General features: G+C 52.8%; 1 protein-coding gene across 1 annotated transcript; it reads right to left on the bottom strand.

Moving 5' to 3' along the window:
- Window positions 1-3,937: 3,937 nt before the first annotated feature.
- LOC137413210 (PAK4-inhibitor inka1-like) lies at window positions 3,938-22,341 on the bottom strand. Its single transcript, XM_078769970.1, has 2 exons — window positions 22,245-22,341; window positions 3,938-5,848 (listed from the first exon to the last, which is right to left on the bottom strand). The coding sequence occupies exon 2, from the start codon at window positions 5,814-5,816 to the stop codon at window positions 5,076-5,078; it is 741 nt and encodes a 246-aa protein (XP_078626096.1). The 5' UTR covers window positions 5,817-5,848; window positions 22,245-22,341; the 3' UTR covers window positions 3,938-5,075.
- Window positions 22,342-22,700: the final 359 nt, after the last annotated feature.

A 22,700-nucleotide genomic window follows, 5' to 3' on the forward strand; every position in this document is an offset into this window, starting at 1 on the left:
CCAGCGGTTGCCAAGCTCCGTTTTAAAACTAATAAAAACCCCGGGGGGATTGTCACTGTACTCGCAAGCCGTTCGCCGTTCGCTTTGGCGTTGCGAATGGACCAAAACATTTCATGCACCAAACCATTTCATGTAAAGCGTTCGCCGTTCGCTTTGGCGTTGCGAATGGACCAAAACATTTCATGAACCAAACCATTTCATGTAAATAGAGGGGGGGATATAATTTTAGATATAGATATAGTACGGGCATGCCCTAGTACATGAAATGGATACTTAAGAATGACTGATCTTGATTTAGGATGACCTAAGGAATACATTGCCATATGTTTCATGGATGTACTCAAATTGTGAATTAAAAATGCTAATTAGCGTTAATTAGCATTAATATTAATTCGTTCTTAAGCGACCTAATACACAAATTGAAAACTTAAGAATTGGGAATTCTGATTTCCACTCCTATAGAGAACATTTTAAGACAAGTTTGAAAGATGTACTCAAATTGTGAATTAAGAGTCACATTTAGGGGTCTTTGGTGGCGCCCCCTGGTTGCTGTGCAGAATTGCAGAACTTAAGAATTGCCTTTTTGGGGTCTCCTATCATAGATGCATATATTCCAGGCCTCAAACCTTTTGTACTCGAGATGTGAAACAAATGTTTCTGGGCTCCCGCACTAATTAATTTGTGATTGAAATGATGAATGATGCTGCTTGGAATTAAAATATAGAGATATTGAGTTTAAAGCCGAATGAGGAAATGACGTAAGAGTTTCCATCCGTGACATTCGTGGATTCCCCATTTCCAGTTTCGCCATTGACTGGATATAGCAACATTCAGACTGGGAACGTTTTTTGTCCAAGTCCTTCACGAACCTGCTGTCAATGCCTGGCGTTCGACTTAAGGTGGCACAGGAAGGTGGCGTTTATTGATTTTTTTTTTTAATATTTACATTATTTCTGCTAACTGGTATCCCCACCCAGGTTATACTATCCTCTTCAACTAAAGTATCAAACAAGCCTGACTACGCCGTTGTTACGCTATCGGTCTTGTTTATTTACCGTAGAGTAAATTGTCCGTTGCATGTAAATGGAATTTCCGCCCGCTAGATTGTCTTCCCATGGAGACGCAATGCTCGACCGGTGTGCATCATCTGTGTAGCGACTGTAGCTATCGTTAAAAGTAGCTCCATAAAAAGACTACAAAACCAAGCATGGAGACTTCAACCGGAAATATCTATTGCGCCTCTTACCGTCAGAGAAAATTGCAGCATTAAAAAAAGGATATATTTGGAGCACAGACCTAGTTTCGATGATGTCAACCGCCCAAGAAACTTCAGCTGAAGTATCACTTCACAGTGTTGGAAATGGCAAAACGCAGGAATCACACTAAAATACACCATTTCATTTGTGTCTGTCCGTCTGTCTGATGATTTTTTGACGCCAATACATTCCGTCGTGACGTATGCAATCTCAACCAAACTTGACCGGATGACCAAGGGTTGCATAATGAAGGTTGTAGCGCATTAATTTACCCCCCTCCCCAACGGGGGTTTTCTCCTCCGAGCGGGTTTTCCCCGCCATTGCCGTCAATGGGTTGCATGTTGAGGTGTATAGCTATATTAAGTTAGCTTTATCGTGGCGTTTTTCCAAAGAAGATTTATGGTGGCGTTTTTCCAAAGACGCGTTTAACCCTCGGAAGCAGTGATTGCGCCTCAGAGGCCCACAGGGATTTTTTATTGTTGCAAAAACTGTGCTGTACAATTTTTTTTTTTTGTAATGAGCCTCATTTTCACCGACTTTCATGATGTTACACAAAATTGGGTGACATTAAAAAAAATCATTCAGGCTCGTGGGAAAATCTTCATTCTTCACTTATATCCCGAAAATCGGATCTTGCCAAACATTGCCAAACATTGCCAAACAAACATTCAAATCGGATCTCACTTATAACGGAGGCCAAACAGTTCAATCTTGGTTTCATCAGACCACAGAATCTTGTTTCTCACAGTCTGAGAGTCCTTCAGGTGCTTTTTTGCAAACTCCAAGCAGGTTTTCATGTGTCTTTCACCGAGGAGAGGCTACAGTCTCGCCACTCTGCCAAAAAGCCCAGATCGGTGGAGTGTTGCAGTGATGGTTGTCCTTCTGGAAGTTTCTCCCATCTCCACATAGGATCTCTGGAGCTCAGCCAGAGTGACCATCGGGTTCTTGGTCACCTCTCTTTCCAAGGCCCTTCTCCCCCGATTGCTCAGTTTGGCCGGGTGACCAGGTCTAGGAAGAGTCCTGGTTGTCCCAAACTTCTTCCATTTAAGAATTATGGAGGCGACTGTGCTCTTGGGAACCTTCAATGCAGCAGAGATTTTTTTTTGTAGGCTTCCCCAGATCTGGGCATCGACACAATCCTGTCTCTGAGCTCTGCAAGCAGTTCCTTCGACCTCATGGCTTGGTTTTTGCTCTGATATGCATTGTCAGCTGTGAGACCTTATATAGACAGGTGTGTGCCTTTCCAAATCATGTCCAATCAATTGAATTTACCACAGGTGGACTCCAATCAAGGTGTAGAAACATCTCAAAGATGATCAAAAGAAATGGGAGGCACCTGAGCTAAATTTCAAGTGTCATAGCAAAGGGTATGAATACTTATGTCAATGTGATATTTCAGTTTTTTCTTTTTAATAAATTTGCAAAACTTTCTAAAATCCTGTTTTCTTTTTGTTATTATGGGGAATTGAGTGTAGATTGATGAGGGAAAAAATGAATTCAAACGATTTCAGCATAAGGCTGCAACATAACAAAATGTGAAAAAAGTGAAGGGGTCTGAATACTTTCTGAATGCACTGTAAATGGAGTGATTTCCACCATTGCTTCGATCGGGTTCCCCACCTTGAGTTTTGACGAGAGGGAGTGGGGTCCCCCACGGGGTACTTCGGGCTGTACCCTGCCCATATGTAGTTGTAATTGTCATGGTTCCATTTTTGAGGCAATGTTTTTATGGCCGGATGCCCTTCATGGCGCCAACCCTTTTAAGGTGGGTTTTCACGGGACACGCGAACGGTTCGCGAAGGATGTGAATGTCGAAAAAATGGCAAAGTCCAACATTCGTATTTTAGGCTCCAAAAGTTCGCCAAACATGCGCGGGAGTTCGGAAGCGTCGTCAATTGTTCGCAGGAGTCGTTTTTTGTTCGGCGGGTATTTCAAAAATGTTTAGCCCCCCCCCCCCTGTAGATTCAAAGCGAAACCACAATTTGAAACCACATTCTGTAATTGTTCCAGAGGGTCCCTTCCACAAAAATATCACAGCCGACTAAACCTGGAGGGGGAGTTGAACGAATTTATTTATTTTCACCCATATGAGAAATAGCTCGTGGTTTAAATCATCAAAAAATAAAATGTATATGTTTAATATATAAATTCATTATTTAATTTAACATGGAGTCTGTGTCTGATGTTTGTTTCCTCGCTGGGAGCACCGCTGTGCCGCTGATGCAGTGCCCCCTTGGGATCTTCAACATCCACAAACGAATGTCGGTAAACGGGATATCCAGCTGAACGTCCAGACGAGGGACGACTCACAATTCATACTCCAACTTCCTACGAGATAACACCATGGGCTGTCAAGCCCCAGTTCGAAGCCCGTTCCAGGTACAGGTGAATGAGTTAACCTCTAATAATCTAAACCATTCCCCCACCCAGTAGTAAATGTAAGTTTATCTGCTTTGTTGAAATATCAGGGATAGCGCAAACGCAGTCCCCACTACCACAAATTGCACGGTCGAGTTTCCCACATTTGGGAAAATCGCAAGGGTCAACCCACTCTTGCTCATTTCACTCCCCTTCCATTTTGTCCCACTCCTCTACGATCTCATTAATACATTAAAGTGGTTTGTTTTTTTGGGGGGGAGGGGGGACGGGGGAGGGGGTTCAAGAAAGAAACGTTGCGAAAAGATGGTAGGGAAACTGTTTAATAGAAAATGAGTTAGTTGGGGAACAAGTAGAATCGAGGAAGATTATAAACAACCATATAAATGTTCGATGTGAGCAATATTAGGGCATTGTTATCAATAGGTTGAGGGAACAAACTTTGATGGAGGAGGTAATGGAGTGTGACTTGAAGGTAAAAGTTTGTTACGTTGTTTGTGGACCAAGAGGAGATTGACAGTGGTGATGGTGCAGCGACGGCAGACAGTGGTGGTGGTGCGGCGACGGCAGACAGTGGTGATGCTGCGGCAACGGCAGACAGTGGTGATGGTGCAGTGACAGCAGACAGTGGTAATGGTGCAGTGACGGCAGACAGTGGTGATGGTGCAGCAAGTGCAAGCAGTATTGAGGGTGGAGTGAGTGCAGGCAGTATTGAGGGTGGAGCGACTGCAGGCAGTATTGAGGGTGGAGCGAGTGCAGGCAGTATTGAGGGTGGAGCGGGTGCAGGCAGTATTGAGGGTGGAGCGAGTGCAGGCAGTATTGAGGGTGGAGCGAGTGCAGGCAGTATTGAGGGTGGAGCGACTGCAGGCAGCGGTGATGGCGGAGCGACTGCAGGCAGCGGTGATGGCGGAGCGACTGCAGGCAGCGGTGATGGTGGAGCGACTGCAGGCAGCGTTGATTGTGGAGCGACTGCAGGCAGCGGTGATGGTGGAGCGACTGCAGGCAGTAGTGAGGATGGAGCGACTGCAGGCAGTAGTGAGGATGGAGCGACTGCAGGCAGTAGTGAGGATGGAGCGACTGCAGGAAGTAGTGAGGATGGAGCGACTGCCGGCAGTAGTGAGGATGGAGCGACTGCAGGCAGTGGTGATGGTGGAGCGACTACAGACAGTGGTGAGGATGGAGCGAGTGCAAAATATACGTTTGCGATTTATTATTAAATGAGTTGCCAGCTGATGAAACAGGTGACTATGCATCCCTATCACAGGAAAATGCACCCGTGGACTGTAAATGTGTTGGAGATGCACCTTGAATCCAGCACAAGATGACTGAATATTCCCATCAATATTTAACCAAGCTTGATTATGTTTGTAATTGAGTTTTTGTTTCCCAATTCATGACATGCTAGTTATCGTCCCCGGTGATCACAAGATCCCAACATCACATTTAATCAAAGAGTATTACTTTGATAAAAGAAGGACCACATTTTGTAGATTTACGAACCACGTTCTCGTGTCCATTTCCCGTTTCAGTTCTTGGGGAATCTCTGGAGCCATCGCCAACATGGGAATATCCATCCGAACGTCTCTTGTATGGTGTGGCACGTTGATCCCAAGCACCCGGCATCACGTGCCCTTTGCTAAAGTTTCGACACCGCAGAAATGGTAGTCTTGGTCCTGAGCGACGTTGCTGAGTTTCCAGAGGAACACTGTGAGCAGGGTGAGGCCTCATTGTCCATCCAGCCACAAGATCTGCCAAACTGTTGTCTCCAAGCACCAGCGGTTGTCGGACACGGCCTTCAGAAAACAGGGTGGCTGACCAATCAAGTCGACCCTCGACGTTTCCAGGACATCCCACAAAAGTATCATTCCTTCGTGACACCCTTGATTGTTTTCCATTCTCCTGGGCCTTGTTGAACCACACGCTCTCACTCTGACCTATTTCACCATGACGCTTCGCACCAGTTCCGGTTGCCCTCCATGATGGTTTTGGACACTTGGCACCGTGGATACCAGATTCTGCTGATCCACCGATGGCTTGACCTTTCATATTGTAAGAGCCTCGCCAAGTCGGAGAATCGTTGGACAACCTGCGGGGAATTGCCGAGTTGATTTGCAGAAGCCGCAGTTCTCGCATGGCGATTACCACCGTATCCAAGGAATCTGAAACATTCCCTTTTGAGGCCATCTTGAGGTGCTTCAACAGGAACAGAATCGAGGCTGGTTGGGGTCAAAGTGCATTTGTTAAGGTAAAATCGTCTTAGGATTTTCAAGTGCATTTTAACACAAAAAACAGTGCACTGACACGAGCTATCATTATGGTTGTTCATAAAAAAAAGATTAACACTGCGTTATAAAATAACTTGTTTATAATGGTGAGCATAAAAACACACTTATTGTAAACACAAAAAAAAACAAAAAAAACACAAAAAACACAAAAAAAAACAAAAAAAAACATAAAAACACTTTGAGACCTGCTAGTGGAAGGTATGTCTCCCATCCTTCTCCTGAAACCCACCTACATGTAGATATAGCAACCGACATCAGCAACTTGTAAGCACATGCACGCACATATTATATACACGCACACGTGAAGGTGGAGACTTTGAGACCGTGGAGGGCTCCATTCCACTTTATCACACGCAGTTTGACATGTACATCCACATACGAACATGGACATCCACACATGAAAAGGCGCATGGACATGTACAACCACCCACAAACATGTACAACCACCCACAAACATGTACAACCACACACAAACATGTACAACCACACACAAACATGTACAACCACACACAAACTGTACAACCACACACAAACATGGACAACCACACACAAACATGGACAACCACACACAAACATGGACAACCACACACAAACATGGACAACCACACACAAACATGTACAACCACACACAAACATGTACAACCACACACAAACATGGACAACCACACACAAGCATGGACAACCACACACAAACATGGACATCCACACATGAAAAGGCACATGGACATGTACAACCACACACAAACATGGACATCCACACACGAGCACGCACATGGACATGTACATGGTTAGGCATGTACATACACACACAGGCATATACCTGCACACACGAACATGCAAATAGACACATATACCCACATATGTACACACAAATGGACATGTACATCCACACGAAAACATGCATGCACACATGACTATGTACATGGATAGACATGTACATGCACACAGGCATATATGCTCACGCGAGCATGTACCTGCACACACGAACATGCAAATAGACACGCACACATATGTATACACAAATGGACATGCAAATCGCCACACGAACACACACTCATGGACATACCAAAACATACATGCAAACATGACGATGTACATGAATAGACATCGACAGACATGTACATGAATTACACGATGAACATGAATAGACATGAATGAACATAATACATGAATAGACATGAAAAAGGACAAATATGTACACACAAACATGGACATGGACATGTACATGTACATGCGCATGCACACAGGGCCATGCAAATTGGCACATGCGCACAACAACAGGATGTTTGAGGGACAAATCAGGGAGACTTGGATAAATAATAGATGTGGGGGAGAATGGGGGTCAAAGGAGGCCGCACGTGGTGGTTAATATCACGAAGAGGAGGGCACACGTGGTGGTTAATATCACGAAGAGGAGGCCGCACGTGGTGGTTAATATCACGAAGAGGAGGCCGCACGTGGTGGTTAATATCACGAAGAGGAGGCCGCACGTGGTGGTTAATATCACGAAGAGGAGGCCGCACGTGGTGGTTAATATCACGAAGAGAAGGCCGCACGTGGTGGTTAATATCACGAAGAGGAGCCGCACGTGGTGGTTAATATCACGAAGAGGAGGCCGCACGTGGTGGTTAATATCACGAAGATGAGGCCACACGTGGTGGTTAATATCACGAAGAGGAGGCCGCACGTGGTGGTTAATATCACGAAGAGGAGGCCGCACGTGGTGGTTAATATCACGAAGAGGAGGCCGCACGTGGTGGTTAATATCACGAAGAGGAGGCCGCACGTGGTGGTTAATATCACGAAGAGGAGGCCGCACGTGGTGGCTAATATCACAAAGAGGAGGCCGCACGTGGTGGTTAATATCACGAAGAGGAGGCCGCACGTGGTGGTTAATATCACGAAGATGAGGCCACACGTGGTGGTTAATATCACGAAGAGGAGGCCGCACGTGGTGGTTAATATCACGAAGAGGAGGCCGCACGTGGTGGTTAATATCACGAAGAGGAGGCCGCACGTGGTGGTTAATATCACGAAGAGGAGGCCGCACGTGGTGGTGAATATCACGAAGAGGAGGCCGCACGTGGTGGTTAATATCACGAAGAGCAGGCCGCACGTGGTGGTTAATATCACGAAGAGGAGGCCGCACGTGGTGGCTAATATCACAAAGAGGAGGCCACACGTGGTGGTTAATATCACGAAGAGGAGGCCGCACGTGGTGGTTAATATCACGAAGAGGAGGCCGCACGTGGTGGTTAATATCACGAAGAGGAGGCCGCACGTAGTGGTTAATATCACGAAGAGGAGGCCGCACGTGGTGGTTAATATCACGAAGAGGAGGCCGCACGTGGTGGTTAATATCACGAAGAGCAGGCCGCACGTGGTGGTTAATATCACGAAGAGGAGGCCGCACGTGGTGGCTAATATCACAAAGAGGAGGCCACACGTGGTGGTTAATATCACGAAGAGGAGGCCGCACGTGGTGGTTAATATCACGAAGAGGAGGCCGCACGTGGTGGTTAATATCACGAAGAGGAGGCCGCACGTAGTGGTTAATATCACGAAGAGGAGGCCGCACGTGGTGGTTAATATCACGAAGAGGAGGCCGCACGTGGTGGTTAATATCATGAAGAGGATGCCGCACGTGGTGGTTAATATCACGAAGAGGAGGCCACACGTGGTGGTTAATATCATGAAGAGGAGGCCACACGTGGTGGTTAATATCACGAAGAGGAGGCCACACGTGGTGGTTAATATCATGAAGAGGAGGCCACACGTGGTGGTTAATATCACGAAGAGGAGGCCGCACGTGGTGGTTAATATTGTTACGGACACGACTTTGATGTTATGGTGGGCCGAGCGGAATGGCCGCCGTGTTCGCACAAGTTACCCGATTACACTCGAACGTTGGCCGAATCGCGCTACGCTAGATCAATGAAGGAAAGGACACAACGGCTGGGTTAAATGACACGACACCAGGGGTACAGTTCTCAAGACCTCCGGAGGAGGTTATAATATGGGTTTGCAGAATGTTTAGATTACACGGACAAGAGGTACAGCACAGAAAGGTGGGCACTTAAACACGGTCTTATCTTAGCCCCGACAGACCACAGATAAACGGGACAAGACTGACTCACACAGGGATTGATGGCAAGGAGGGGCAGGTAGTCGAGGGCTCAAGGTGCACCTTGGCTCAGGGGCAGAATCGACCCGGTCCGGTCCAAAGAGGCGGGAGGTATCCAGCGCTTGGAGGTGGCGACTTCTCTCTCCAAGCTGGGGGCGCATCTTACGTCACCTCCGGTAGGTGGCTGCGTATATCCAGCGGGGAGTGACACGCCCTCGGCTCGTTAGCTCCGCCCCAGATGGAATCGGTCCGCCGCTTCTTATTGGGTGCGGGGGGGTTACCGGGCTCCGCCCTTGACGAGGAGCTGACAGTCAGCCCCTGTGTGGTAACCCCGTCGGAGCACATGGTCAATGGCGGCTAACCAAGCCGGAGTGAGGATGCGCACTCCCCGCGCCGCTGTTGTTGTTGTTGGTGTTATTGTTTCATGAGATGATGGGAGGATGCGGAGATGAGATTGTGGGGAGGTATTGGGAGGTCCTAAACTTACTACTGGTGCCATACAATCACATTCTGGTGCAACGAAGAGTCAGAATTAATGGAAACGAGTCCTTAACTGACATAGACTAAGAATAACTAGCAAGATGTCCTATAGTTGTCTACGTGAGATGCGGTGAACCTGGGCACGACATTTAATGGGGGGAAAAAGGGGAAGGTCGGTTCTACAGAGTGTTGTTTACAGACAATGGGACTAGGGAATGGGGGATTGGGGATAGTTGGGGAGTATTGGGGAAATAGGGGAATATTTACAAGCGGATATGGATGGAGGCCAAATCCCATATCCGCAACATTGCACCCTTCTCTACCTCGGGGCGTCCCGACCCGATAAATTTTTACCTACTTTAGTGTGGCACTCAGATGTAGTTCCCTCTACTATTAACTCTACCCTGAGTGCGACAGTTTTACAGATGTTCACAAATGAGTAAATATGTCCCCCTGCGACGTTGCACCCTTCTCCTCACAGAAACACACCCACAGGATAACCGAATCGCGGAAAGAATTCTCAAACTAAACATACAGCCGGTAGGGAGCATTATTTACATAAGACTACACTGATATTTACACTACGATCCAGGACCTGTTTTTGGAGGAACACATGCAGATGTTATGCATAGAGAGAGCACGCATGCCAGCATCGATACACCAACCCACGAGTGCTCTGTGGCCTTACGGCCTTTAATAATGTGCAGAGCACCCCTTCCAAGCACCAAAAGCACCACCCCATACACAGTCAGCACCATCCGGTGCACCAATAAAGTGTTCAACAATCACCGGTGGTGTCGCAGCCGGCCGATGTTCTGCCGCTGGTCTTGCCTTCATGTGGTGCACTTGGCCTTCTTGCTTCTTTAAAAATAAAGAAAGGCACCAACCACGTCCATTTCTGTATTGTGGTGTCAGGGGGCCAACTATTAGTGGTTCACCTGTATGGCATAGGTGCCACGTTGACCCATAGGTCCATCCACGGGTGGTGCTTGCCCGCAAGAGAACTGCGGTCCATGGTGGGCGGCCACAAAAATTGCGGTCCATATGGTGTATCGATCCCGGCAGCAAGCAGCGAAAGTGCAGGCCCACAACTGCGGAGCCAGCACCTCTCTCTCCTCTCTCTCTGCCCCAAAGCCAGATCCTCGGAGGTGGGAGACAAAAGAAGAAGACAAGTGAGTAAGGTGGTAAGGGCGCAAAAGTGCACGCAACATAAGGTAATGCACACTGGGGGCACATGGGAACCAGGTGAGACAGGTACGTTCCTACCGTACGCCCCCCCCCCCCCACCAGGTAACCTACATTGCCCCTCCCTTACCCCTTACTGTATCCACAAAACACAACACTACCCATAAACATCTACTTTACAAATCAACAACCGTCCCTACTGTCTTCCCCGTTCCTCCCATAAACCAAATTCGTCTTCTCTCCCTCCTAACCAATCAAATTTGCCCTTTCCAACTCTCATCAAAATTTGCCATCTCCAACTCAACACCATAATTTGCCATCACCAATTCATCATCAGTCCCTCCTAGGGAGGGAGAGATGGAATCACCCCAATGTCTCATCCACGTCGTGATGAGTCTCACAAATCCAACAGCAATTCTCCTTTCCTGCACACAGAACAAAGAAAACACAGGTGTGGAGTCATCATCACCACAGGTAAGTGGCTGCGTATGGTGCGACAGGTTCATCAATCCTAACTATTTCCTAAATGACTTTAACAACTTTACATTACCCGGGGTCTTTCTCCTGCCAAACCATTGGCCCTCTTACACTATGGGTTCTAAAAACCAATTCCCATTGCCCAAACTGTGGTGCTTTTCAATTTGGGGTCTCACTCCCCCGATTCATCTCCCGGTGCCCTCGCGCAATTTCTGGGCCGCGACGTGTAGCTCTCCCAGCAGGTCTACCCACCTGCACACCTCCACCACTGCAGTTGCCTCCGAGCTTACCTGCTCCTCGCCCTAACTTATCTAACTGGGGAAGGCCCTCTGGCGCTCTCCCCACTCGGTGCCCTCTCTGGCACTGGGATACCCGGGTCCGTCCTCCGGATCCTCGGGCCCCACTGACACTAACGGCTCCCAGAGCCCACCTGCGGCCTCACCTGGCCGACATCCTCACAGTGGTGGAGTGCCCAACCAACTACACACACTAACAGGCTACACGCCCAGCCATTTCCACAACACTAATGCACCCATCCACAATACCATTCTGCAACCGCACCACAAATGCCAATATCCAACCACAATTTACCTATACCCTCTACCTAACACTTACACTACCCGCCCCGGGTATCCGTGATGGGGGTCCACTCTTCCCCCATTCACACCTTCGCACCATGCACACCACTCCGTACCACTTACTCCAACTCTCTCCACACCACTCATTCTCTGCTCCATATATTCCACACACCTGCACTTGCACACCTGTGCTCTCACACCTGGTGCCACCTGCACCCTTCTCTCCCCAAGCGCATTCGCGCTGATCCACAACACTCACTGCTCCACACACCTGTCCAGTTCTCACACAGCATCATCTCATCTAACTACTCCCCTCTGAAACTTGCGCTTCCCAGTCGTCCCTTTAAACTATTGCGCTCCCTCGTCATTATAATCCACACTAATCTACCTGCGTCCCCACTACAGGTATCAGTCACTAACTAATCTTAACGTTACCTACTGTCATCTTCGCTAGATCCCTATCAATATCCTAACCCACCCGGGCTAGTTTTCACTGCCATACACTCCCTAATCTATAGCTCCTTTGCCCCCACTTTTGTGAGGGATGACAGAGTTGCCATCCCACCACATCGGGCATCTCCCACTACCAATTTTGCACATCAAATTTCAACAAATCAAAAATTTGCCAATCACTACCCATCATCTGCCAATCATTACTGCCAATCCTTTGCCAATCAAATTTTGTTTTTTTTTTCTAATTTTGGGTCCAAAACACTATCCTCATCACACAGTCTACTCACTAATGCCTCTCGGTGCGCCAATTCCTGTCCAAAGCCCGGCTTCGTAAAGCCAAGCCATGAATGCGGGTTGTTTGGTGCCAGCAGCTGGATACGTCCCGCATTCGGTGCAGGGAAGGAGGTTTACCCGGGCCGAGATCCCACGCACCACCTCGGCGTGGAGCCATCCAATGTCCCGATCTCGACCTGCCGGCACGTCTCAATAGAAAGTGGTCGCCATGACGACCCTTCCTATTGGGCTGCCCGCTCCGCCTAGTGGAGCCCGGACGCGGCCGTTCCACGCGAGGCCCAGCGTGGATCGCGCACGGCGGTTCTTTCGAACCCGCCGTGCTCGGATCCCCGCTGGTTCTCGCAGCACGCGAAGCCCGGCACGCACCGAGGGCCCGCTTCGGCTAAAAGTCGACCTAACCGCTGCTCCGTTTAACGTCGATGCCTCCCCTGCATGCTTATAAGCATACGCTACCCCTTTCGTGCTCATACATCCAGCCGTTTCCATGCTCCTCGTCGTACCTTCTCTAACACACCCAGGTACACTCATTCCACTCCCAGCCTTGGTCACACACCTGACCACCGAACACCTTGGCACACATTCGCCACTCGCACACCTCACCAACACACCTCTTCGCGCCCCCTCCTCGGTCACCTCCTCTGTGACAATCACAGGTGTGCTCTCACTCGCACACCCAACCACGTGCCTCACTACCAATTCCAGCGTGCATTCCCACTCACGCTCTACCATTCCAGGTGTGCATCCTTCCATCCCAGGTGTACATCCTCGCTCACCTGTCACAACTAACTCACGCTCCATGTCACTCTCACTACTTTCACCCTTACTCTTGACAGCGCACTCTTTCCCCATGCACCTGTCCGTCACACACCTTTCTCGCGCACACTCTTGCGCACACTCTCCCGTCACACCCTCTGTAACACTCACCACAGGCGTGCATTCTTCCTTGCCTTTGACAGCGCACTCTTTCCCCATGCACCTGTCCGTCACACACCTTTCTCGCGCACACTCTTGCGCACACTCTCCCGTCACACCCTCTGTAACACTTACCACACCGCGCTTCCATGTGCTCCCTCGCACATGCGCTACGACCGACTCACTCTCGCCAGCACCCTCACTCCTTGGCACGCACTTTTTCCTCACACACCCCAGAGTCGGACTTTCTCGCACACCTCCTTTTTTGCACACCAGACCTGTCGCACACTTCACCAACGGCCTCTCACGAACACCCGGGTCCATCTCGACCCCCAAGCTTCTTAAATCACCTGGCGCATCATACGCACGACCATATTGGTCACCACTTACACCGGGTCCTCTTCCTCTTCGCTTTTCCTCCATCACCTGCGAATCCCTCATCCGGTTAATGAGCACATCATCACGATCCAAACACAGACTTTGGACCAATTCTTTTATCTCCTCTTTTATCTCTTTCTTATCCCCTCTCCGTCGCTTCTTAATTTCGCTCACCCCTTCTTCCACTTCTTCTAATTTCTGCTTCACCTCTTTTATGTCCCGGTACGTCTCCTCAAGCTCGTCCTCTAAGGCTACCTTGACCGTTTCCATGTGCGTCCTCACCTGCCGGTCCTTCGTCTCCATTACCTCTATCACCTCGTCCAACCTCGTTGTCAGTCCCTCACGTACCATCTGACATTGCCTCTTTGTCGCTATCAAGTCGTTTTTTATGTCGTTTTGTGTTGCTTTTAACCCTCCTAATACCGCAGTGTTCCTTTGAACCTGCTCCGTTAGTCCTTTTTGTCCCTCCGTCAGCTGTTCCACCTCCTGCGTCAGGTCCTCTATGCCCCCTTGCAATTTTACAGTCCCCTTTCTCACCTCCTTCTCCATGTGCTCCTTACAGTGCCTCACCTCCTCGCGCACTCCTCCGACCTCCTCACTCACACCTCTTCTGATCTCTTCTCCCATCACTTGCATCTCCTGCCCAGATGCCACCCTCATCTGCTCCATTTCCTCCCTGTGAGCATCCAGTTTGGTTTCTACCCCCATTCTGACCCCCTCTATCTGCTGCCCCATTTGGTTAACTTCCCTTTCCGCTTGGTCCCTCATGTCCCTCAATTTGCCTTCCATACTGTTTTCTAACCCCTCTAACCCCTTTTGCATCCCTTCCATTTGATTCTCTTGAGCGGCCATTCTGTTTTCTACCCCCATTAACCCCTCCTGTATTTCCCCTAATCTATTGTCTAATCCCTCAAATTTGTTTCCTAATCCCTCTATTCTACTCCCTAACCCTCCGATCTGGGCCCCCATGTCCTCCCTCAATTTCTCGCTATTGGACCCCATCCTTTGTTCTAACCATTGGCTATTGGCCCCCATGTCGCCCCCCAATTCGTCCCTCATTGCCCCCATACTGTTTTTCAAACCTCCAATTTGGTCTCCCATTTGTCCCATAAGGGCCCCCATCATTCTGTTTTCCATTTCTTCATTATTCTTGTCCATAAGGGCCTTCATTTGTATTAAAAAAAGGTTCAAATCTACCAGCGGCGCTACTACGGTCGCGGGCGTGGACGCCGTGGCCATGTGCGAGGCGCCATTTTGCGCGCCCGTAACCTCGTGCGCGACGACGCTATTTTGCGACCCTGCCACCCTCACTGCTTCGCTCTCCTCATGTCCCTCATTTTGGTCCTGGATCGACCCTGCCTCACTCTCCTCTACCGGAACCCAGCCGTCTTGGTCTGCCATAGCGCGACTTTCAAAATTCGGGTTTTTATTTTTTTGTAAAACACAATCAAATTTCGCCGTTATAATTTCGAGCGCGTGAAACGCGCTCCGGGACCGATCTCACTCCTCGACACCAATTGTTACGGACACGACTTTGATGTTATGGTGGGCTGAGCGGAATGGCCGCCGTGTTCGCACAAGTTACCCGATTACACTCGAACGTTGGCCGAATCGCGCTACGCTAGAACAATGAAGGAAAGGACACAACGGCTGGGTTAAATGACACGACACCAGGGGTACAGTTCTCAAGACCTCCGGAGGAGGTTATAATATGGGTTTGCAGAATGTTTAGATTACACGGACAAGAGGTACAGCACAGAAAGGTGGGCACTTAAACACGGTCTTATCTTAGCCCTGACAGACCACAGATAAACGGGACAAGACTGACTCACACAGGGATTGATGGCAAGGAGGGGCAGGTAGTCGAGGGCTCAAGGTGCACCTTGGCTCAGGGGCAGAATCGACCCGGTCCGGTCCAAAGAGGCGGGAGGTATCCAGCGCTTGGAGGTGGCGACTTCTCTCTCCAAGCTGGGGGCGCATCTTACGTCACCTCCGGTAGGTGGCTGCGTATATCCAGCGGGGAGTGACACGCCCTCGGCTCGTTAGCTCCGCCCCAGATGGAATCGGTCCGCCGCTTCTTATTGGGTGCGGGGGGGTTACCGGGCTCCGCCCTTGACGAGGAGCTGACAGTCAGCCCCTGTGTGGTAACCCCATCGGAGCACATGGTCAATGGCGGCTAACCAAGCCGGAGTGAGGACGCGCACTCCCCGCGCCGCTGTTGTTGTTGTTGGTGTTACTAGGGCATGCCCGTACTATATATAAGCTAGGACGTGCCCGTACGTGGGTGCCCGTTCCTTGCCAAAAAAAAAAAAAAAAAAAATTTGTGTAGGGGTGTGTGTGTGTAAACATCCTAGGGCGTGCCCGTACGTGGGTGCAAAAAAACATGCGTGCAAACAACAACAACAAAAAAAAACTTTGAAACCACGTGGCAGTAACGACCACAGAACCCCCCCCCCCCTCTATTTACATGAATGGTTTGGTCCATTCGCAACGACCACAGAACCCCCCCCCCCTCTATTTACATGCAATGGTTTGGTCCATTCGCAACGCCAAAGCGAACGGCGAACGGCTAAATCGCCATAGCTCGGTAAGTACTTGTCCGATTAATTTCAAACCTTGAAAAGGCACATCCTCGGGTCCCCAGCAATATACCTGGCAAGTTTAAAGTATATCGGACCCGTGGTTGTCGAGAAACAGCGGTCACAGACAAACAAACAAACGTACAAACGTACAAACGTACAAACAAACACACAGAGATTACTGGAATTATAGATAGATTGTTTCATGAGATGATGGGAGGATGCGGAGATGAGATTGTGGGGAGGTATTGGGAGGTCCTAAACTTACTACTGGTGCCATACATTCACATTCTGGTGCAACGAAGAGTCAGAATTAATGGAAACGAGTCCTTAACTGACATAGACTAAGAATAACTAGCAAGATGTCCTATAGTTGTCTACGTGAGATGCGGTGAACCTGGGCACGACATTTAATGGGGGAAAAAGGGGAAGGTCGGTTCTACAGAGTGTTGTTTACAGACAATGGGACTAGGGAATGGGGGATTGGGGATAGTTGGGGAGTATTGGGGAAATAGGGGAATATTTACAAGCGGATATGGATGGAGGCCAAATCCCATATCCGCAACAATATCATGAAGAGGAGGCCACACGTGGTGGTTAATATTGAAGGAACTGCGCTCCAACGCGAGTCGAAAGAATTGACGCGACCAAAGACGGAATTCGTCCGAGTTGCTTTATTGAAACAAAACAGCTCAGGTATTCTCCCCAGCCCGTTTTTCGGGCAACAATATATATACACATTTATGTCGGGAAGTTTGCCCGGCAAAAGCTATACCGGGCATGCCCGGGTATCAAGGGCGAGCCTTGGAAAGGCGAGTCTGGACCTGCCCGGGCGTGTTTGGCTGCGGCCTGGCAAGTCGAGGCTGGGCGTGCCCGGGCGCTCTGGGCAAGCACTGGAAAGGCGATAGCGGGCATGCCCGGACGCTCTGGGCGAGCCCTGGAAAGGCGATAGCGGGCATGCCCGGACGCTCTGGGCGTGCCCTGGAAAGGCGATAGCGGGCATGCCCGGACGCTCTGGGCGAGCCCTGGAAAGGCGAGAGCGGGCATGCCCGGGAAAGACGAGACCGGGCGTCCCCGGGAACAGTGAGTCCGGGCATGCCCGGGAGAGGCGCGTCTGGCCGTGTTCTGGCCGGTGCAAGGCGATTATGTACATCCAGCGGTAACCGCTACACACGCCCCTCCAGAATCGACCTGCACCGGCAGGGTCAATTTAAGGGGGGTCCGGATGACCCGGCCGAAGCGACCCCTGGAGGGTCGTGGGGAGGGGTCTGACGTGGTGGTGGGTGGTCGAGCGGGGGGAACTGTGGACGGGGGGCGGCCTCGCCGCGGAGGAAGGGCCAACCGTGGTGGTCGGTCGACGTCCATGTGCGCCGGTTTGAGGCGGTCCACAGAAATCCGGTCCGGCCGGCCGCCGAAGTCGACGATGAAAGACTTGTCGCCCCATCGCAGGACCCGGAAGGGCCCGTCGTACGGCGGCCGGAGTGGCCCCCGGTGCGCGTTATGACGCACAAAGACGTACTCCGCTGTGCGAAGCGCCGGGGGGACGTAGGACTGGGGGCCACCGTGGCGGGACGTCGGCACGGGGGCAAATCGTCGGGCGGCCTCCTGGAGGTCCGAGCGCTGGCGAGCGGCGGACCAGGGACTGGTAGCGTCAGGCACGAATTCGCCCGGGACGCGGAGTGGCTGGCCGTAGACGAGCTCGGCGGCGGACGCCTGGAGGTCTTCCTTGGGGGCCGTGCGAAGGCCCAAAAGGACCCACGGCAGCCGGTCGGCCCAACCGTCGTCCTGAAGGCCGGCCATGAGTGCGGCCTTCATGGAGCGGTGAAACCGCTCGCACAACCCATTGGCTTGGGGGTGGTAGGCCGTGGTGCGGTGCAGCGTGACCCCCAACGAACGGGCGACCGCGCCCCAAAGCTCAGACGTGAACTGTGGGCCGCGGTCGGACGAGATGTCCGCTGGTGCGCCGAAGCGCGCGACCCAGGTGGCGATGAACGCCTGCGCCACGTCGGCGGTGGTGGTGGAGGTGAGGGGCATGGCCTCCGGCCACCTGGTGGTCCTGTCCACCATGGTGAGCAGATGGGTGAACCCCCGCGAGGGGGGCAGGGGACCCACCAGGTCCACGTGGACGTGGTCGAAACGCCGTTCAGGCACGGCAAAAGGTGCCAGCGGGGCCTGGGTGTGGCGGTGGACCTTGGCTCGCTGGCAGGCCGTGCAGGCATTGGCCCAGTCGCGGATGTTTCGTCGAAGGCCGTGCCAGACGAAACGCGCCGACACCAGCTTCTGAGAAGCTTTCCGGCCCGGGTGAGAAAGGCCGTGGATGGAGGCGAAGATGCGGCGCTGCCAGGAAACGGGCACGATGGGGCGAGGCTGGCCCTGGGAGAGGTCGCAGAGCAGGACGGTGCCCGCGAAGGGGATGTCGGCCAGGCGGAGGCCCGTGTCCGCCACGCGGAGTGCCTGCACCGAGGCGTCGGTGGTCTGGTCGGCCGCCATGAGCGTGAAGTCCACGCCGAGGTGGATCGCATTCGCGCTGGCCCGCGAAAGGCAGTCGGCCACGGCGTTGTCTTTGCCGGCGACGTGCTGGATGTCTGTGGTGAACTCCGACACGGCGGAGAGGTGGCGCTGCTGGCGGGCCGACCACGGCTCCGTGACCTTAGCCATTGCGTAGACCAACGGCTTGTGGTCGACGAAAGCCGTGAACGGGCGGCCCTCCAGGAGGTGTCGGAAATGGCGAACGGCCAGGAATAGCCCGAGCAGCTCGCGGTCGAACGTGCTGTAGTTTAACTCGTTCGGCCGGAGTTGCCGGCTGAAAAAAGCGAGTGGCTGCCAAACCCCGTCCACCCATTGCTCATGGACGGCGCCCACCGCGTAGTTGGAGGCGTCCGTAGTGAGGGCGATGGGCGCGTTGAGCACCGGGTGAGCCAGCAGCGTTGCGTCGGCGAGGGCCCGTTTGGCACTGGCGAAGGCCGCGTCCATGGCCGCGGACCAAACAATGTCATGCTTGGCCGGCTTGCCCCGGAGGGCCTCGTAAAGGGGCCGCATGAGCTGAGCAGCGCGGGGCACGAATCGGTGATAAAAATTCACCATGCCGAGGAACTCTTGGAGGGCCTTGATGGAACGGGGATGCGGGAACGTGGTGATGGCCTCGACCTAGGTCGGCAGCGGCACGGCCCCGGTCTTGGTGATGCGGTGGCCCAAAAAGTCAACGGTCATCGCGCCGAAGTGGCATTTGACCCGGTTGACAATTAAGCCGTGCTCGCTGAGGCGACCGAACAGTGTTCGGAGGTGGAGGAGGTGCTCGGCACGGGACGTGCTGGCGACGAGGATGTCGTCCAGATAGACGAAAAGAAACGGCAGGTCGCGCAGCACGCCGTCCATCAAGCGCTGGAACGCCTGGGCCGCGTTCTTGAGGCCAAACGGCATCCGCAAAAATTCGAACAGGCCGAACGGCGTGATGACGGCCGTCTTCGGGACGTCGGCCGCCCGGACAGGTACCTGGTGGTAGCCCCGTATCAGGTCAATTTTCGAAAAGATGACCCGTCCCGCCAAACGGGCGGAAAAGTCCTGAATATGCGGGATCGGGTACCTGTCGGGGGTGGTAGCGTCATTGAGACGGCGGTAGTCGCCACACGGGCGCCATCCACCCCCCGGCTTTGGCACGATGTGCAGTGGCGAGGCCCACGCGCTATCGGAGCGCCGCACGATGCCGAGGTGCTCCAACGCGTCGAATTCGGCTTTTGCCACGGCGAGCTTGGCTGGGTCGAGGCGGCGGGCCCTGGCGTAGACCGGCAGGCCCGTAGTGGGTATGTGGTGCTCGATCCCGTGCCGCACCGCGACGGCTGTAAACGTTGGCCGCGTGAGAGCCGGGAATTCCATGAGCAGGCGAGCGAACTCGTTCGTTGCCGGGAGGGCGCACGCCAGTTCGTTCGGCGCGGAGCTGCTCATTGTGCACGCCAGGGAGCTGAAGGTCTCGGCGTGGACAAGGCGACGTCGTTTGACGTCGACCAGCAGCCCGTGCGCGCAGAGGAAGTCGGCGCCCAGCAAAGCCACGGGGACGCTGGCGGTAACAAAAGTCCATTGAAAGCGCTGGCTGCCGAAGCAGAGGGTGACGACGCGTGGGCCGAAAGTGCGTATGGCCGAGCCATTAGCAGCGACCAAAGAAGGGCCGCAAACTGCGTCCAGCCTGTCCTGCTCGGAGGCAGGTATGACGCTCAGTTGGGCGCCGGTGTCGCACAGGAAACGCCGTCCAGACGCTTTGTCCCGAATAAACAGCAAGTTGCCCGAGTGGCCGGCGCTCATGGCTGGGAATGAACGCTGGCCCGGCCGTTTCCCGACCTGCCGAAAGTGCACGGGGGCCGGCACGTCCGAGCCTTGTGTCCGAACCTGGCGTGGTAATAACACCACGCCCGGTCAGGTGGAGGCCCCGGCCGTCGTGTCGGAAGCGGGCGGTGCGGCGTGGCGGCCGCCAGTTGCACCGGCAGTTCGGCCTCCAACCGCGCAGGGCGCTCGGGCGTCGTGGGCGTCGCCTCGGACGGCGGCGGGCTCCAGGTAACCGCGCCGATGTGCTGGCCCGCCGAGGAGATCTTATCGGCTTCCCTGGCGAGGGCGCGGGAATCCGTGATCAACGTGCCAGCCAGGGCGAGGCGTACCGGGTTAGGCAGCTGACGGAGGAACAGCTCCCGGAACAGGAATGCCAGAGAGTGCTCGCCGAGCAACGAGAGCATATAGTCCATGCGCTCGGACGGGCGCGTGTCGCCGAGCTCGGGCAGGTCAAGCAGGCGCCGTGCGCGTGCTGCCGGTGAGAGGGCGAAAGCGCCGAGGAGGAGCGTCTTCAGCGCGTCGTATTTGTCAGCAGCCGGCGGGTGCTGGAGGAGGCTCAAGGCGCGGGCCGCGGTGGCGGAACCGAGCGCCGCCACAACATGGTGGAAGCGGGTGTCGTCTGCGGTGATGCCTCGCAGGGCGAACTGGGAGTCCGCCTGGGCGAACCAAACAGCCGCGTGAGTCTCCCAGAAGGTAGGCAGTTTAAGCGTCACTGCCGTATCCATGTCGGTAGGTCACCAATGAAGGAACTGCGCTCCAACGCGAGTCGAAAGAATTGACGCGACCAAAGACGGAATTCGTCCGAGTTGCTTTATTGAAACAAAACAGCTCAGGTATTCTCCCCAGCCCGTTTTTCGGGCAACAATATATATACACATTTATGTCGGGAAGTTTGCCCGGCAAAAGCTATACCGGGCATGCCCGGGTATCAAGGGCGAGCCTTGGAAAGGCGAGTCTGGACCTGCCCGGGCGTGTTTGGCTGCGGCCTGGCAAGTCGAGGCTGGGCATGCCCGGACGCTCTGGGCGAGCCCTGGAAAGGCGATAGCGGGCATGCCCGGACGCTCTGGGCGAGCCCTGGAAAGGCGAGAGCGGGCATGCCCGGACGCTCTGGGCGAGCCCTGGAAAGGCGAGAGCGGGCATGCCCGGACGCTCTGGGCGAGCCCTGGAAAGGCGAGAGCGGGCATGCCCGGGAAAGACGAGACCGGGCGTGCCCGGGAGGTTCGGGCGTGCCCGGGAACAGTGAGTCCGGGCATGCCCGGGAGAGGCGCGTCTGGCCGTGTTCTGGCCGGTGCAAGGCGATTATGTACATCCAGCGGTAACCGCTACAATATCACGTTTTAAATAAAAATGTTTCGTTTCACATTTTACTTACAGTAATCACAACTGTTTTACTGCACTTGGTGGGATCAACAAGTCAGTGACCTGACGTCTGTGAGGATACGACGGACTTATTGATCACGAGGCAAGTTTTCGGATCCGACTAAAAACCACATCCCTCCAAAAAATTTAAGATGCCATTTAAAAATCGTGATGTAACTTACAATACTTACCAAATGCCGTGAATAGTCGTGAATGGTCGTGCACGAAGACCCCAACCACGATGCCAAGCCCGTGGCGGACCTCCGCACGCTTCGACTCCTTTGCTCTTGTGGTGCACGATCGTGCCGTGACGTCATGGGTGTCGGACGGGCCAGGCTGACCCCGCAGCTGCCCAACCATGAGGTCACTGTTTGCACAGGGAGCGCCGCCAGGGTCTCACCGAATCGCTTCCTTTGAAGCCATTAATAGATCATTCCAGAAATTCTGCGAGCGAAACGTCCCTGCTCTGGGCGGCTGTTTGCAGGTGTCACTTCTTGCAGACGCGTTTCATTCATTCACTCATTCATTCATTCATTAAGCCTGGTGTTGGCTCAACGGTTCAGGTGGCTGGATTAGGATACCTGTCTAACCGTAAAATAAGACCAGGTGGGTTGACTCAGCTTGTCATCCTTCTGCATTTCGGATTA

The sequence above is a fragment of the Myxine glutinosa genome, chromosome 1, assembly GCF_964187855.1.
Source record: "Myxine glutinosa chromosome 1, kmMyxGlut1.1, whole genome shotgun sequence".
Classification (NCBI taxonomy): Eukaryota; Metazoa; Chordata; class Myxini; order Myxiniformes; family Myxinidae; genus Myxine; species Myxine glutinosa.

Bases quoted from the DNA above. Each gene is read 5' to 3' on its own strand.
- LOC137413210 (XM_078769970.1), bottom strand. From the start codon at position 5,816: ATGGCCTCAAAAGGGAATGTTTCAGATTCCTTGGATACGGTGGTAATC.